Source organism: Epinephelus fuscoguttatus, linkage group LG3 (genome assembly GCF_011397635.1).
Source record: "Epinephelus fuscoguttatus linkage group LG3, E.fuscoguttatus.final_Chr_v1".
In the NCBI taxonomy this organism is placed as follows: domain Eukaryota; kingdom Metazoa; phylum Chordata; class Actinopteri; order Perciformes; family Serranidae; genus Epinephelus; species Epinephelus fuscoguttatus.
The window spans coordinates 15,809,488-15,825,546 of record NC_064754.1 but is presented as its reverse complement, the minus strand read 5'-3'; the positions used below and the strand labels follow the sequence as shown (position 1 = coordinate 15,825,546).

The 16,059-nt window shown below is 41.2% G+C and overlaps 1 protein-coding gene across 1 annotated transcript in view; it reads right to left on the bottom strand.

Moving 5' to 3' along the window:
• sorcs3 (sortilin related VPS10 domain containing receptor 3) overlaps window positions 1-16,059 on the bottom strand; it is a 314,383-nt gene that overhangs the window by 190,444 nt on the left and 107,880 nt on the right. The window contains exon 2 of the mRNA XM_049571881.1: window positions 5,705-5,772. Within this exon, the coding sequence (XP_049427838.1) occupies window positions 5,705-5,772 (68 nt within the window). The remainder of the gene's footprint in view (window positions 1-5,704; window positions 5,773-16,059) is intronic.

The window sequence follows — 16,059 nt, the reverse complement described above, 5'->3', positions numbered from 1 at the left end:
CTGTCAAGTCTGGCAGAGCACTGAACTCATACTTGCATTAGCTGATTAGCATTAGCTGCCTTATTCATGCTTCACACTCCCCGGCTCATTCATCAGCTGCTTGGCTCCCAGCTGACTAGTAATGTGGAATCATATTTAACTAACCGTCCAACAGCCTGCGGGCCTACACAACTACGCTATGTACACAACTGCTGTATTTAAGTGATTATTCATGCGACATATCTTTAGAAATCTAACATTCTTATGATTCAATTGATGTAAACAATTTTACAATACAACCACCACAGCAGGTACAATCAATACCTCTGCCAGACCACCAACAAACAGTTACAACTCACCTATGAAGCATCATGGTAATCCACAAGTCAACAGCATTCCCACAAAACAGTCCAGATGATCCAAATCCATAAAATATTTAATTCAAACACATAAAATAGCTACAGACTGTTGTCTCTTCCTTTTAAATACTCTAATCTCTCCACATAATCTAAACAATAACTCCCATAATATAAAGCCCCAGTGCAGAAATAGCTGCTGCACTTTAATTTTTTTTTATGGACATCTCCCTTGACCCATTAGGAGCTTCAAGGTCCTGTCCGCAGCCTACAATAGCCAACAACAGCCTGTGTTGAAATAAAAGGCCTGCTCTCTTTTCTTCCCCAGCAATCCAGCCACTAGCAAGTGGTTATACTGATGACTGGGCTGCAGCTTGAGGGGCTAGATTTCAACATAGACCATTAAAATATATTGTCTTCATGGAAACATCCAGTTTTCCTTATTAAATTAGACTTTCTAAAAAGAAAATATGTACAGTAAGGTCCTCAGTAAACATTTCTATTGTTTTCATTTAGTATTTTACTCTTGATCATACATTTAGGATTGTTTTAATCTTTTTTTTTTCTTTTTTGGAGAAAGCCTCGAAATATCCAGACAAAAATGTGCAAAATATTCACTATATGTGGTATTGATATCTACTGTAAGTTTGGACTAGGTCAATCTGGAAATCCATTGGTAAAAAAAAGAAAATTTTTTTTTTCTTCCTTTACGTCTGGAGGCATAGCCCGGAGTTTTTCGACTAACGGAAGTGCAGGGGCCTTGGCGATCGCTCACGGCCTTCACTTCCGGCAATGCCCCCAGGGAATCGCCGCGTTGTTCACAAATACTTCGGGTAGAAAACCATCAGAGTTTAGCTATATATCACATTTTTCATGTCACTATATCACTGTGTAGACTAATCTGATGTTTGTTAAGTCTATAAACACAATGACTGAACAAATGTTACTATTTCTGTGTGTTTTGTAATTAACATGGTTATCGTAGATTAGCTGGGCTAACGGTTAGCTGTTAACGTTAGCCGTTAGCAGTGTCTATAATAACCATAGACTGTATAAAAATAAGGTAATAACTCAATAAACGGTCCGTGAATAAAATATTTTTTCCGGCGGATATCTTAGTTACAACATGATTGAGCTAGCAAAGCAGTTTTGTGTTGCTATGTGTGGTATTTATTCAGTTATGGGAAATCACGATGTCTAGAAAGCAGCTAGACATCAGGGGCAGGGACAGTTAGCAAAGCTAACATCAGGACGTCATCTGTTAAAAGCCTCCCGTTGACGGATACGACATGAAACTACTCCAGTTTGCTCAATCATGTTGTAACTAAGACATCCGCTGGAATTTTTTTTTTTTTTTTCCCTCCACGTTGATGAGACAGCGTTTTGGGTGGAGCAGTCACTATGGACGCAGAGCTTGCTGTTTCTGTAGGTACACATTTCCTGGGGACACCTGCACGTCTCGGCCACGCCCCCTCCATTGTGATTGGCTAAAGCGCAGCATCGTTCAGACTCAAAGCCCCCCCCCATTGACATTCTACAGTGTAAATTGCAGAATCTGTCTTGAGAGATTAGGGCTAGGTAAAGCTTATGCTATGGCCCCATTATGTTTTCTAGGTAATAAGTCCCAGCTATCATCTGCAGGCATTTGTTTTCAAGATAAGAGGGATGAAAACTTTCTATGTCAGTGTGTTCAGACTTCTATTAGTGATCCTGACTGCTGGGGGAAAAAACTTCAGAGTGTTACCTTTCAAAAGAGACCATGTATGTGCATGTAAGCTACTCCAAATACTTCAAGAACAGCTTTAGATATACTTTGGATATGCCTTGGATGGTGTTTTAGGCAAATTTTACAGGAATGGTAAAGCCCTCTGGAATGGAGTTTGGCTTTGAAGCAATTTTGGCGTAGTGCAACCTTCGCATTCATCAAGTGCAGCACATTAGCCCCCAAACAGTATTTTACTCCTGCACAATCATAAGAAAAGGAGCAGCTGTAAAACAGCAGACACATTTTTTTTGACAGCCAAAAATGAAATTACTTTTTAATTATCACGATTTTCTGTTTCCAGTAAGGGAAGCTGCAGAGTTTAAAGCAACTGACTTTGTCAATGACAATGATGGCTCAATGATTAAATAGCTTTTTTGCATAATCAGAACTTGATCCATTTGGTCCAATATCATTTGGAAAGTCTTGAGGAGTTGTATGATTAAATGATTTTATCCTATTTGCATTTGCACACAGCCAACAGGAAGTCAGCAGCTTGGTTGATGAAGGATTCGAGTGCAGCAGAGACTTGGACTGAATGGGTAGCCATCTTTGAAAGTATCCAGTTCTCCTTAATACATCCAATGTGTGAATGCAGTTTGCTGCGACAGGTCTCTCCACCCAAGCCTCCTCCTTATGGGATAAGTTTGGAGTTTTATTAATTTAACTTAAATATAATGTCCACGTATATTTGTTAAAGGGTAGTCCTTATTCCTTATTGCTTCATTGATTCTTTGAGAGCTTCCTCAAAGAGCAGAGCCATTTCTACCAAACATAACTGGATAACAACATGCTATGAAAGGACATTTCCTTACTGTTTTTACTGAATTGGGATATGATTTTTTTTTTTTTTAACTTTTATTCTGAAAGCAAAACATTCAAGCTAGTCTTTGTGCCTTTCCTGACTCTGAAACTGAATACTACCTTTCTCATACAAAAGTTAAATATTTTTAGGCCCTCATGGCCTTTCATTGTAGCCTTATTAAATTCAATAAACCTGTACATTCAAAATCTAATGAGGTAGCGTTAAAATATTTCCAGCCAACATTCACCACTGGAATCAAAACGCAGTTTTTACCATGGTTACTGGTGAAGGAGACACATGTCTGATGCCGAGATCATTAAGTATTAAGTAACATAATGCAGTTTGACGACCAGGACTTGGTTTTCAATGGGCCTAAATGCATCTTGTGCTGAGAGGAACCTATGTTTCTTCTGGCACAAGTTTATTCCAGCTCCATTCAGGTGGTTTTAACCTCTCCTTTAGGCGACATTAGATTTTTTCTCTCTCTGCCATCTGTGGTGGTTGTGATGATGGGGGTTATGTCTGGGGTGTTTATGCAACAGGAACCAAAGGGATCATCAAAATGAAAGAATTTCATCTTTGACTACAACTACAGAAACTGTAGGATCCCATTTTCTAAAGTTTACTTAGTTGCATAATGGGATAAATGAGAGAGAAAAAGTAACTAGAGTTTGAAAAGACAGAAACGCTTTAGAAATGCAGATCACAGAGGCTTTTTACAAAACAATCATTTAATTATTAAAGAAGTATACCCAGACTATTTTATTATCCACAGTGTCTGCAGCTAAAGCAGCTGTGTTCTGTCTCACCGCAGAATATCAGGGGACTGCATTTTCTTTGCACTTGTTCAAATACCAAAACATACGCTGCTTTTGCCTCGGGGTCCAAATTACACAGTAGCTGTCTAAATGTCAAAAATGGCTAGCAGTCACTTTGGTACAGCTTATCATTGTCAAGCTACAGCTTCAAGCTGGGCAGAGTAAGAAACTTGAGAAGTGCAAATGTTTTGTGCTTTAAAGAACTGCCGTCTCAAAAATCTCAAAGTGAAAAAAAAAAAAGTTGTACAGATGCAATACTGTTCCTTTCTCTTAGGCAAATAGAGCTGCTGGGGTTTGAACCAGTAATTTCATACTCAAGTACAGAGCGGCATCATTGGAGAGGAGGGCTAGTCAAAAAGCAAATTTGAACTGAATCGAGAAAAGATGGGACTGAATGTTTTTGAGTAGTAAACAAACAAGCCACTCTCACTCTATTTTTCTCCCAAAAAATAAATGCAGCACATCTGCCTCAGTCTCTCAACCTCAGCTTTCTCTCTTACATGTAATTTTATTGATGGTTACTTTTAACCCTTCTAACCAGTAAGGATAGACTGCCTTCTCCTTGTCAGTAGAAAGTTTTATTTATTTATATTTTTTTCCCTGCAGTGTCATGTTTGGCATCATTACCAGGCCAGTACACAAGTTAGTAAACAGTAGAAAGCAGCATGGAGGCCAGTGAAAATGTTACAGTGGTTACTTCTTAACTCTTACCTGTTCAATCTCTCTCTCAAACTCCATGCTGACTAATTTTGATCAATATTCGAGTGCTGCTTGGATGGAGACAGATGGTATTTTGTGGCAGTATGCCATCACATTGCGCTGGGAAAGGGGATAAAATTAGCGCTTCCACCCACTATTTCCATCGCTGCCGACTGGAGCTAGAGCTGACAAATACCCTTGACTACTGCAGAATCATTTGTCAAATATGAAAACCAGATTTTATTGAGAGTTATTGGGTTTTTGTCCAGTGGGAAAGTGGGACCAATCAAATATAATGTTGTTTAGACAGTAGTAACTGTTAGTTACTGATAGTCTGGCAGACATTCTAACAAGCTTATATTAAAAAAGATAAACACACCACTTAATCAATTCCTTACACTTTTGCTTCTGTAATGTTGGATTCGGAAAGGCTAGTAAAAAAGACACCTTCTGAGTATCTCTCTAAAAGGCATACATAAATAAAAACAGATAAATAAAATAATAATTCGTATAGCATTTGTGGGTAATTTCTTGAATAGACAAAAAATAAATAATATCTGCTGTGGAAAATTCACACAGGTCCTCATGTGTGTCATGTGTGTGGCACCATCCTAAAACTCAGACAAAGAAATGACTGTATTCATGTTACACAGTCCACACTTTGTAAATGGTTTACACGCTGCCAATCAGAGAAATGTTTTACCCATCCCTTTTCTAGTGTATTTTTACTCTTTATAAGCATCCTTGTTGTTGAAGCAGTGTGAGTGAGTGCATGTGTGTGTGTGTGTGTGTGTGTGTGTGTGTGTTTATTTTATTCCCAGGAGGGGCGAGGAAGGGGAGTACATCAGATAATACGCCAGAACAAGAGCATGGCAAACAGCATCCTCCACACTGAGTGCCCTGTCTGACCATGCATGACACCAGAACACAGTGTTCACAGCACCAGTGGGGCGGGTGAGAAAGAGACACATAGTGATTTTAGACAGGTGGGAAAAGACAATGATGCTTCAAAGTTGCACAAGACAATGTGTGGGCAAAACAGAGATGAGGAAGCCCTGGCATTTGTTTTTAAGGGTTTACCACAGTAAGCCAAGTCTGATTATGTTAGTTGTCAGTCACTGGAAAATATATCAAACTGACTGGTCAATTAGCTGAAAAATCAAGCTAATCACAGGATCATTGCGGATCAAGGCTAATTCTACCCTTTGACACATGAGCAGCATTACAGGAATCAAAGACACCTACTTGTAAATATTTCATGAATAAAAATCTCCTTTGTACTCACCTCCAAAGAGTGCTCTCAGTGACACTGCCAATATGAAAGTCGTACAGCTTGGTTAGAATCAGGATCACCTGTAAAGAGAGGGAATTTTATCATTACAGTCTTTGTATAAGGTATTCAAATTAAATAGTGAATTCTTCAGTCCCCTGGGGGAAAGAAATTGAGGCAGACATTTCTGTCTTTAAATGGCTGTGCCATTCTCATTTCTTATGCTAGCGTAGATGTAGAGGTATTATTTGAAACTAGAAAACCAAAGGCATCCATTGGTACCTTGTTTGCATAGCTTGTCGGGCAAGGGCTAAATAATGATAATATCCAAATGTTAGGCTATATTTCGACGAGGGAACTGGCACTGCCCTTTTCAAAGGGGTCCCTTAAACTCTCACCTCTAAATATATATCTGAATGATAATGGGTTCCACTGGTACCGATGAATCTCTCTTAAACTTTAGAAGGTTTGTCCCTGGTGAAAGTTTCATTTTCCTTACATCATGGCAGTCATCCTTGCATCAATGTATACCTTTAAACTAAACTATTCAAAGTATTTCAAGGAAAAGGACAACCAGCCTATTTGAAAAACTACATACGTAGTCCATCTACGTCCCAACCCTCACCTATGGACTCTGGGTAGTGCACGAAAGAATGAGATGGCAGATACAAGCAGCCGAAATGAGTTCCCTCAGTGGGGTGGCTGGGCTCAGCCTCAGAGATAGGGTAAGGAGCTCGGACATCTGGAGGGAGCTTTGAGTAGAGCCGCTACCCCTTCACGTCCAAAGGGGTCAGTTGAGGTGGTTTGGGTATCTGATCATGATCCTCCTGGGTGCCGCCCATTGGGAGTTGTTCCAGGTATGTCCCACTAGTACGAGGCCCCAGGGCAGACCCAAAACATGCTGGAGAGATAATATATCTCATCTGGCCTGGGAACGCCTTGGGGTCCCCCAGGAACCCTGGAAAGCGTTTCTGGAGTGAGGGATGTCTGGGATGCTTTGCTCAGCCTGCTGCCCCTGCGACCCAGCCCCGGATAAGCGGATGAAAATGGATGGATGAATCCCTGAAATTCAGTCATTGCTTTTGGTCTTGGTGTGAAACCTCAAGATTTTCAGTGACCCCATCCACAGTGGACACCCCTAGGTAAAACTTCTAGGGGTGCTACTTTTCACAGCAGCAGAATATTAACTTACATCAACCAAAGAATGACACATTTGTTCAACTGCTCCTTATCAGCCTGGTCTAAAACAAGAATTTAGAACAAGAATTTAAATCTTCCCTGAGTGATGGAGTTGTAATGGAGAAGTATAGCAGGGTCTTGTTCTGAGGTGACAGTAAGATGGAGCACATGATCAGCAGATGGGTTTGTGCCGCATCATGCGGACACTATACTGGACTGGTGTTGCGATGAGAGAGCTGATCCTGAATTTCTGGATACCAGCTGACCTACTTTCCAACTTTTACCTTTCCAACCTGCACCTAGTGTCATGAGCTTCGAGTAATGACCGAAATAATGAGATCACAAATACAAGCAGCCAAAAGGAGTTTTCTCTACAGGGTGTCTGGACTCACCCTTAAAGCAATAGTGTGACATTTGGGAATGTACTCTTATTCACCTTTTTGCTAACAGTTTGATAAGAAGATTAATATACCTCATATTTCTGTACACTTGATGCAATGCCACAGCCAGCAGATGGTAAACTTAGCTTAGCACAAAAACTAGAAATAGGAAAAACAGCTAACCTGGCTCTGTCCAACAGTGAACATTCCACCTACCAGCACCTCTGAATCTCACTAATTAATAGGTTATATTTTATTTCTTAAGTTCGTACAATTGCGACCGCCTGAAGTCTTGCCCTCACTGTGAGGTTGCCAGGCAACCAGCGGGAAGTTGCTGCAGCCTGCCAAGACATAGTCTGGCACATGACTTCTCAGCAAAAAGGTGAATGAGCGTATTTCCCAACACATCAAACAATTAATTTAAAGGCAAGGGGAGAGTGCAGACATCTGGAAGGAGTTCTTTTAGCATCTGATCAGGATGCCTCCTGGACTCCCTGTGATGATATTCCTTACACGACCAACTGGGAGGAAACCCCGAGGCAGACCCAGAACAAGCTGGAGCGATTACATATCCTGTCTAGCCTGTGATCCCCCAGGAAGAGCTGGAGGACGTGGCTATAGAGAAGGACATCCTTCTGATACCAAACTGAGTCTGCTGCCACAGAAGCCCAGACCTGAAAAATGAAATGGAAGGCTCTGTCTCTTTAAGTATGGTGGTTTATATGGGTAGAGCTGAACATTACTACTGTATATATTTCAATCCCATATAACCTACCAAAAAGGCCCCAAAATGCCCATTTTACATGACAGGCTTCACAAATTTAAAACTGTAGCAAGTTTGTTGGAGTTAATACAAACTGACCATTTCCTTCTGCACAGTAAAACATGTGAAGGACCTGCAGATTAGTTTAACAGATAGATCATTTACTGTACATTTTGAAGTTCCTATAATTCTATATTTGGACATATTTGCCACTTTTTTTTTTGCCGGACAATTTTTGCACTTGTAACCCGCCTGCCTAAACTGTCAGTCTTGTTTTCTAGTTTAATCAACCACATGCCATCAAGCACAATAAAAATAAAACAATTTTGTTTTCTCTATGTCAATCAAAAAGTGCAAAAAACTGTAGTGATATAGTAATTAGCTAACTTCGCTATTAATTATTGTGTTGAAAGACAGGCAGTTAAGGGTAATGGGGAAGGTTTACATCTCGCTACTTAAAGGCACTATGTGTAACAATTTCAGTTGTTCTTTGAGACAAACAAATTTTACAGTCAAAAGTGTGTCCTAGCACATGTGTACTTACCTCCATCAGCGTATCTAAGTAAGCTCCGAAATTCTCATTTACATATACATTGCGACCGGTGTCTCATCATGTGCGTGCGCCATCTTGAAAATACAGGTACGTATAGGGACATACTTGAGAATTACGGAATCGCCTTTCGCGTTTTCACTTGTCGGTTTCCAGTTTCCGCCTACAGATAGGGTGACGAAAAGCAGCAGCAAGCAGGCTAGTCACAAGTGCTGGTGCATTTGAAAAAAGGCAAAAAGGCAACGTGACCGGCGATTTCAGAAAATGAGGGCCAACATCGGGGTAGCTTTTCCAGGTGGAGAGAGCTGCTGCAGGAGAATCACAGCTAACAGCGGCTAACAGCTGTTAGTGACCAGCACCGCTAACATAGTGATAGTGCTGTTAGCGGCGCTGGTCGCGATGCAGTGTTGTGAGGAGAGGGATGAGGTGTGTGAGGTTGAGCCACTTGTCAGTTGTCAAAAGACAAGACATGATTGGTTTGTTTCAATTTACACCCGCTCCAACAGTCCTACATTGTAAACACAGCCAGCACGGTGAGGAGGGGGTTTGTCAACTCGCGTCACGTGTGTCTGTGTAGGAGCCTGAATGAATACTCCATGAAGTATTGGATGACATGGTTTCATCAATGTTATCATAGCTTTTTGGTACACAGCAGCTACCATTGTTGTAATACGCGTTGGAAACAGTGAGGCGCTGGAGTGTGAATTCCGTTTGAATGCAATATACGATCTCAACACTAGATGGGAGAAATTCCTACACAGTGCCCTTTTAAAAAAGTTAATTATGTCTTCATGTATCATGAATTGTAAAGTGAATTTTTGGCACATTTAGTCTCATTTATTTACTACAGTGTAACATTAGATAGCCTCAGAGTGTTGTATGGTTTTTCTTGTAGCAGTGGTGGGTGCGGTTTGTAGGGGCGTGTTATGTACACATCTTATGGCAGTGGCTGATGTCTTTCTGTTGTGTCACATCAATTTTGCACAGGCTAAAATCCAGGGCTCCAGACTAACTGCCACAAACTTGAAATTAATGAACACGTAGGCCACAAGAAGAATACAATGACTGTTTTGCATTCAGTCTCTGTGATTTTACTGTTGTGTGATGAGAGGGCGAGTAGCAGCTGGCGTCTGATCCTCTGGGTAAAACGTGTTTGAGACTAACAGAGATCTTTCCCGTAACACCCCGGGATGTGAGCACTGCATAAACTCACTATTGTTGCGTCAGAGGACACTATTGTGTCTTTGATTATGCTACATTCAATGTGAACAACAAAACCATGTTAAAATCGGTAACAGGAGAGCTCACCATGCTAGCTGTAGGCAGCTGGTGGCTGCAGCTAACAGCTCACAGGGGTGGCACTGGGATGATGCCTCCAAGGTGTATTCAGTAAACACAAGAATTGGGTGAAGGTTAGTTTTAAAGTTCTCATCAAATATTCATTGTAATCTTGTAAAAGGTATCATTTTGGTGAGAAACCTAAATAAATTCAGATGAGGGGATTATGATGCATTGTTTTATATTATAAAGGCTTTTAAAGCAGTTTTTAAATCATTATTTTAATGTATAAACGTTCTATTAAACATTGTTTCATAAATTTGTATGATTGTATTTGTGCTCATACAAAGGTAGTGTAATGAGGGGCTTTATTACTTTCGGTTATTTTTCAAAGTGTAGATTTCTGTGTTTCCCTTGCACAAAAGGCGGAGTAAATAACATCAGAATCAATATAAACAACAATATAAAAACGTTGGAAACAGCTACTGGCTAAATTGTTTTTTTAAACATCAGTATTGCATAAATTGTCACTTTATTCACACAGTAGCACATAAGACAAATAGTCTGCTCCTCGTAGTGCTTCTAATGGCATTTGCAAGAATCACCACAGGCTGAACCAAACAACCAATCAGAGCTTTGAAGTCTCTATTGCAGCTGTCAATCATGTCAATCACTGCTCGTAATCTATCACCTATCACCCCTCACCAGCCGTAGATTAAAAAAAAAAATCATAGATTACCTGTCTCATATATTACTGTCTGGATAAAGTTTTAGTAAGCATGACAAAAAGTTGTTTTTATAGAAGTTACCAACTGTAGCTTTAAGGCCTGTGACAAAATAATTGCATTAAAAACAAACTTTATTTTATCCAGCACCAGTTAGGAATACAGGGCTCTTGGAGTAATGGATTTCCATGTTGGTAGGTAATGCTTGGCATAATTAGTATTGTGTAACCAAAGCTGTGTATGCCACTTTGAAACTTAGTCCTCACCCCTGTGGAAAGGCCTGATCCAACAGTCTCTGTGTTCACAGCTTTGGTCTCTGCTCTTTTGGAGAGATAATCAGCAGGCGGGGCACTTTGATAAGCACTGCGCAAGTCCTCAGAGCAAATAACAAGACATGAAGGCCAAGTCTGCCATGACAGGATCAGTGGTCAGCTGTGATCCTCCACTCTCCAGTGCAACTTTGTTGCACAGAGAGACAGCTGGGGGTGTGGTTGCAACAGAGATGAGAGGTAATACATTTAACTGGGGTGAAAATAAATACACTATTTATTACAATTAACCATCTGGTAACACCCATGACTGATATTCGCCTCTGGGTCACAGAACGCAGTCAGAGGTGTGTGAAAAAATTAGTTTAGCAAATGTGAAAACACAGGAAAGCGTTCACATGCAATTATTTAGCATTTATCACATACTTGACCTGAGCTCACCGGGGGAAACGTCCTTTTACATAATAGATGCTATTTTCATCCATCAGTCCATGTGTTGTTTGCTGAGCTGTTTTCCTTCCCTGCCTAAATGACTGCTGCTCTTCCTCATTAGCATCTACGTCTCTCGTTAGCATTTCTCTGCCTGCAACAATCTTATGCTTGTTTAAAGCAACCCGACAAGCTTGACTTGAGTCACCAGGCTGGGAGGGGATGCAGGAGGTGTGGCCATGACTCTTCTGACAGGCATCAGCAATCACGGCTAGATGGGAAAAAAACTGAATCAGTGTACAGATTGGAAAAGAACCACTGTCCTGGCATCCCCGCCCTCCCCAAGTACTCATGTCCTTGTGAAGCTCTGAGGCCTGCGGACTTCCAGGACCTTTCCACCTCTGGCTGAGCCTCACTATCCCCGCAAGCCCTTTAAACAAGCCAGCCGCTCACCAGGGACCCATGGATGGTTCTTGTAGGAATATGTGCCACACGCCCAAGGGATCCTCCTACTAAGACTGTGAACATATGTTTCAGGCCAAGCAAGATTTGCAGCGCCAGGGAGAGGGTAATGTTGAATAAGATGAAAATGGATTGTTGCCATGCCGCTGCGACACACAGAAAAAACGGATGTTTGCATGTATGTTTGTATGTTTTTGAGTAAATATTTGTCGTAAGCGCATATGTGCATGCCGTGCCACTGTAGAAATGAGGATGTCTCAGAGAGAGAGAGAGAGAGAGAGAGAGAGAGAGAGAGAGAGAGAGCGTGTGCGCTCCTACGGGCTCCGTGCTGTCAGAGATGTGTGGTCTCGTCTGCTTGGGGGTGACACACACAGACACACAGACACGAGTAGTCCTCCCATCCCCACATGACAGTCTGAATTTGAAATTGTACATTGAACAACCAGGACACCCGCTGAAAAAACACAGAAACTACTTTTGTCCCCTCAAATGCTTCTTAAGAAAATCTTATAAATGTGTCTCAAAAATATCTTTTCAGCCAACCTTAAAAGCCTTCTCTCGAGAATATTTAATGCATTAAGCCACGGACCTGAATGAAAAAGGCTTGGGGATTTGAAGAAACACCAGGAAAATACTCTTACTGTTTATTTACATGTTTGCTCGCATCTGCTCATGGCCTTTGTTCAGCAGACAGCGGGTGTAATGGAAGGACAAAACTGCTGCATACTTAATAAAAAAAAGGATGACAGGGTGTCTGTATTTCAAGTGCACTCTCCCCTTCTGAATCCCCCGATGACTTTATCATTTTATTATTCCAATTATTGAATCCAAATGTCAGTCACATTGCACTTGCATTAGCCTTGTTGCCTCAGCAATTAACCAACTGTGGTGAAAACACATTATTAGCATAACTAAATGTCCCCCTGTCCTCAAAGACCAAGTCAGAGTGCCAGACGCAGTTTTGAATACTGCTTTAGCTCATAGTTTGCTAATGACAGTGCTACTGACTTATTTGAGAACAATGTTTAAGTGCTCTGTTTGCAGGACAGTGGTTTAGTTGTGATCGTGACCTGAGGAGCGGTCACCTTCAATGTGAGGTATAGCCGAAGAGGGCAGCATCGGAAGGTCATTCAATTAAAGCTGCTTTCTGTGAATAGCTGTAGATGAATGGATTAAATGCAAAAGCTTACGCAGCATTGGCAATGATTTCAGACACATTCAAGTAAAAGTTTGAAGTTGAAACACAAAAGGGACAAAATGCTAGCCTTATATTAATCAAATTAACAAAGTTTCCCCCTGTGCCACATTTATATAATTCTGTTCATTAATCCTGCTTCATAATTCATTTCACTCTATTCAGAAGCTAGAGTGCCATCAAAGTAACTGATCAATGCAAAACAAAAGACTTAAACTTGAATCCAAACTTCTCAAATGCAGCTCCTCAGACACTTTGTATTTTCGCTCAAACAATTTCAAAGACGTCCGCTTTGTTCGCTCCATTCTGAACAAAAGAGCTCTCAGTGCCTCTTTGATTGCAAAATGTCATGGTACTCCAGTATTGACAGACTCACACACAACTGAAAACAAGCTTTTAGTAGTCTGCAAACAAATGTCAGGATAGTCGACACCAAAATGGCAGCTGGAACTGATCATTATCTAGAAGTGATTAAGCCTCTCAGTAACATGTCAACAGCTGAGCAATTACTTTGTCAATTGGCAAGAGCTGTTTATGAGACACAATGTCAACTGGTGGCGATAGAGCCACAATCAAGGCCCCAAAAAACATTGAATCCTTTCACACAATTTGGCATGACCGCCAGGGAAAATGAAGCCACTAAGTGGATAAATACACAGTGAGATGTTTTTGAATGACTGTATGGATCATAAATGGAGACAAATAGAGTTGAAATAAAGAGAAGGACAACAATAGAGTATGAGACGTACAGGACTGAACTGTCGTCTGTTGCCTTTGTTTTCATGCCAGCAAAAAAGACAGCTGGGGATCCAAGAAATGCAGTGTGACTTTGTGCTCACCATTCTGGTCAAAGGGTTGGTCCCCCTGGGCTGTGCAGCAAATGAAACACTCAGTAATAGAACAACATAATAGCAGATGACCATTAGTCTTGAAAGGTTAAAGCGGCACTAATCAATATTTTATACAATGGATCAAATCAGGCATCGCTCGCGGTGACAAACTCACAGAAAATTATCACCTGCTTTATAATTCCCCTCAGCTCTTCTGTCTGGCCTCTTTTTAGTCGTGTTTTGTTTTCTGTGCCATAAACTCCAAAGTCATTAAATGTTCCCACTGCAGCAGGAAACTGTTTTCAATGATAAAGCATTTATAAAGCAGTAAATGGCACCAAACAAAGTTAGCAGCTAGCTGGTTAAAGCATCAATGGGATTTAGTGGCACCTAGTGGTGAGGTTGTAGAACTCACACTTGTCCTATGTGCCAAGCGTGTAGGAGAACTACAGTTCCTGGAAACCTTTGATGTTGATGATGAAACATGACCCATATGAGAGACTTAAAGGACAACTTCGGTATTTTTCAACCTGGGCTCTATTTCCACATGTGTATGCGTGCGTATGATTCATGGGTACCACTCGTTCTAAAAGTGGTTCAGTATTGAGCTGCGAAATGAGCTAAAACGGTAATGGGGGCAAATGTGTCCTGTATAAAAGTGCTTGTACGTTGCTTATGCGTATACGTTGTTCACACATGGCTCTCAACATGGCGGTGGCTGAGCTGGCGGGTAGCAGCTAATGGTGCTAACTCCATAAACAGTGCTAAACAATTGTAACAGTGCAGACAGTGCTAATGGTGTTAACCAGTGGGGAACCGGAGGGTGCGAAACGCGAATGGTCCTATCTCGAGCCAGTGTTTGGTTTGTACATTCTGGGCTACTGTAAAAACATCATGGCAGATTCCCTGGAGGAGAGGGAAGAAGATATAGGGTCATGACATTCCTAGTTTCAGGTGATTTTTAAGCCCTTTTTAGATAGGAATTGTGCAAATGTGCAGTAAAGCCCAGTCGGTCTTCTTTCAGCATTGGCAGTATAAAAACAAAATCGGGGAGTGCAGCAAAATGCCGTCCACCTACTTTTGTTTATACAGAATGCACCTTTTCGGGGCAATGGGGGGTGTGAGCAAGTAACAAAACGTGTAGCTCAGCGTGTGACATAAACAGTGACGTGGGAAGGAAACCGCAGCTGCTCAGTCCTTCGGCGATTCTCTCATTAGTCGACCCGTTCTTCACCGTCCCTGTCATCTGACGGTTAATGGCCTCTTCGTTTACGAGGGCAAGGAGGGTGTGCAATTCCTTGTCTCCCCAGTTGCTCATCTTTACAGTGTCTGTCAGGTTTGCGTTTCCCTCTTGCTACTAGCTGCTCGCTAATTCCTGCTATCAGCTGTTTCCTGTTTATCCACCACCAGTGGGTCGCACGTGCGGCGTCATCAACAGCTGCTCCCACAAGTCATCAACAGCCCCTCCCGTTGCGGAAGGCTGCCTCAGTCTGTTTAAACTAAAAGGGTTCTGCCAATATGACTACCCTACGAGGCGGAAAATTGGGCACCTCGGATCAACTCGCCAATCCAGCTCTGTGTGTGTAAACACTCGCAGCTTGCCGGCAATGCGGCCCAACATTCGCGGAAAATTTGGCAGTGTAAAAGGGGCTTTAGATTCAGGTGATTCTTAGCTTCAGGTGATCATAGATTAATGACTACACAGTTTTGAATATTACATTCCATTTCTGGCAATGGATGCCCCTTTATCCTTTGTTTTATTTTGTGTGATCTTTAAGGTAATTGAACACATAACAAGCTAAAGAGATGTATTGAGAAACATTTCTAAAGAGTTTAACAGAATAAATCTACGAAAAAATCATCCATATTGTCATTTCAAGCTTAAAAGGAACGATTGGGCACTACTACCAGTGAAAAATATGGCTATGTTTAGAGCATAACAAAGTATTGTCATTGGTTAAATGCTCCAACACTTTTGAAGAATGTCGCTCAACGAAACTAAAGAACAACGCAATGTTTCCATTTTATGCTTTGGTGAAAGCCCTTTTTTACACTACAAGTCTGTTTCTGTCATGTTTAGTAAAGAGTAATTTGCACAGACAAATATCCCACTGTAAATGTGTTTTTGATTTATTAACCATGCCTGCATTGATTGATCAGCTCTGACTCTGTGAGCAGCAGATTCTCCTCACTTGTTACAATGGGCTGGGAAATAATATCATGAATTAGTAAATAATAACACTGTTGATTTGCTCCCAAGGCACTGGCATGAAAACTGTTTTGGTCCAGTAAATGTCTGCTGTCAGCCAG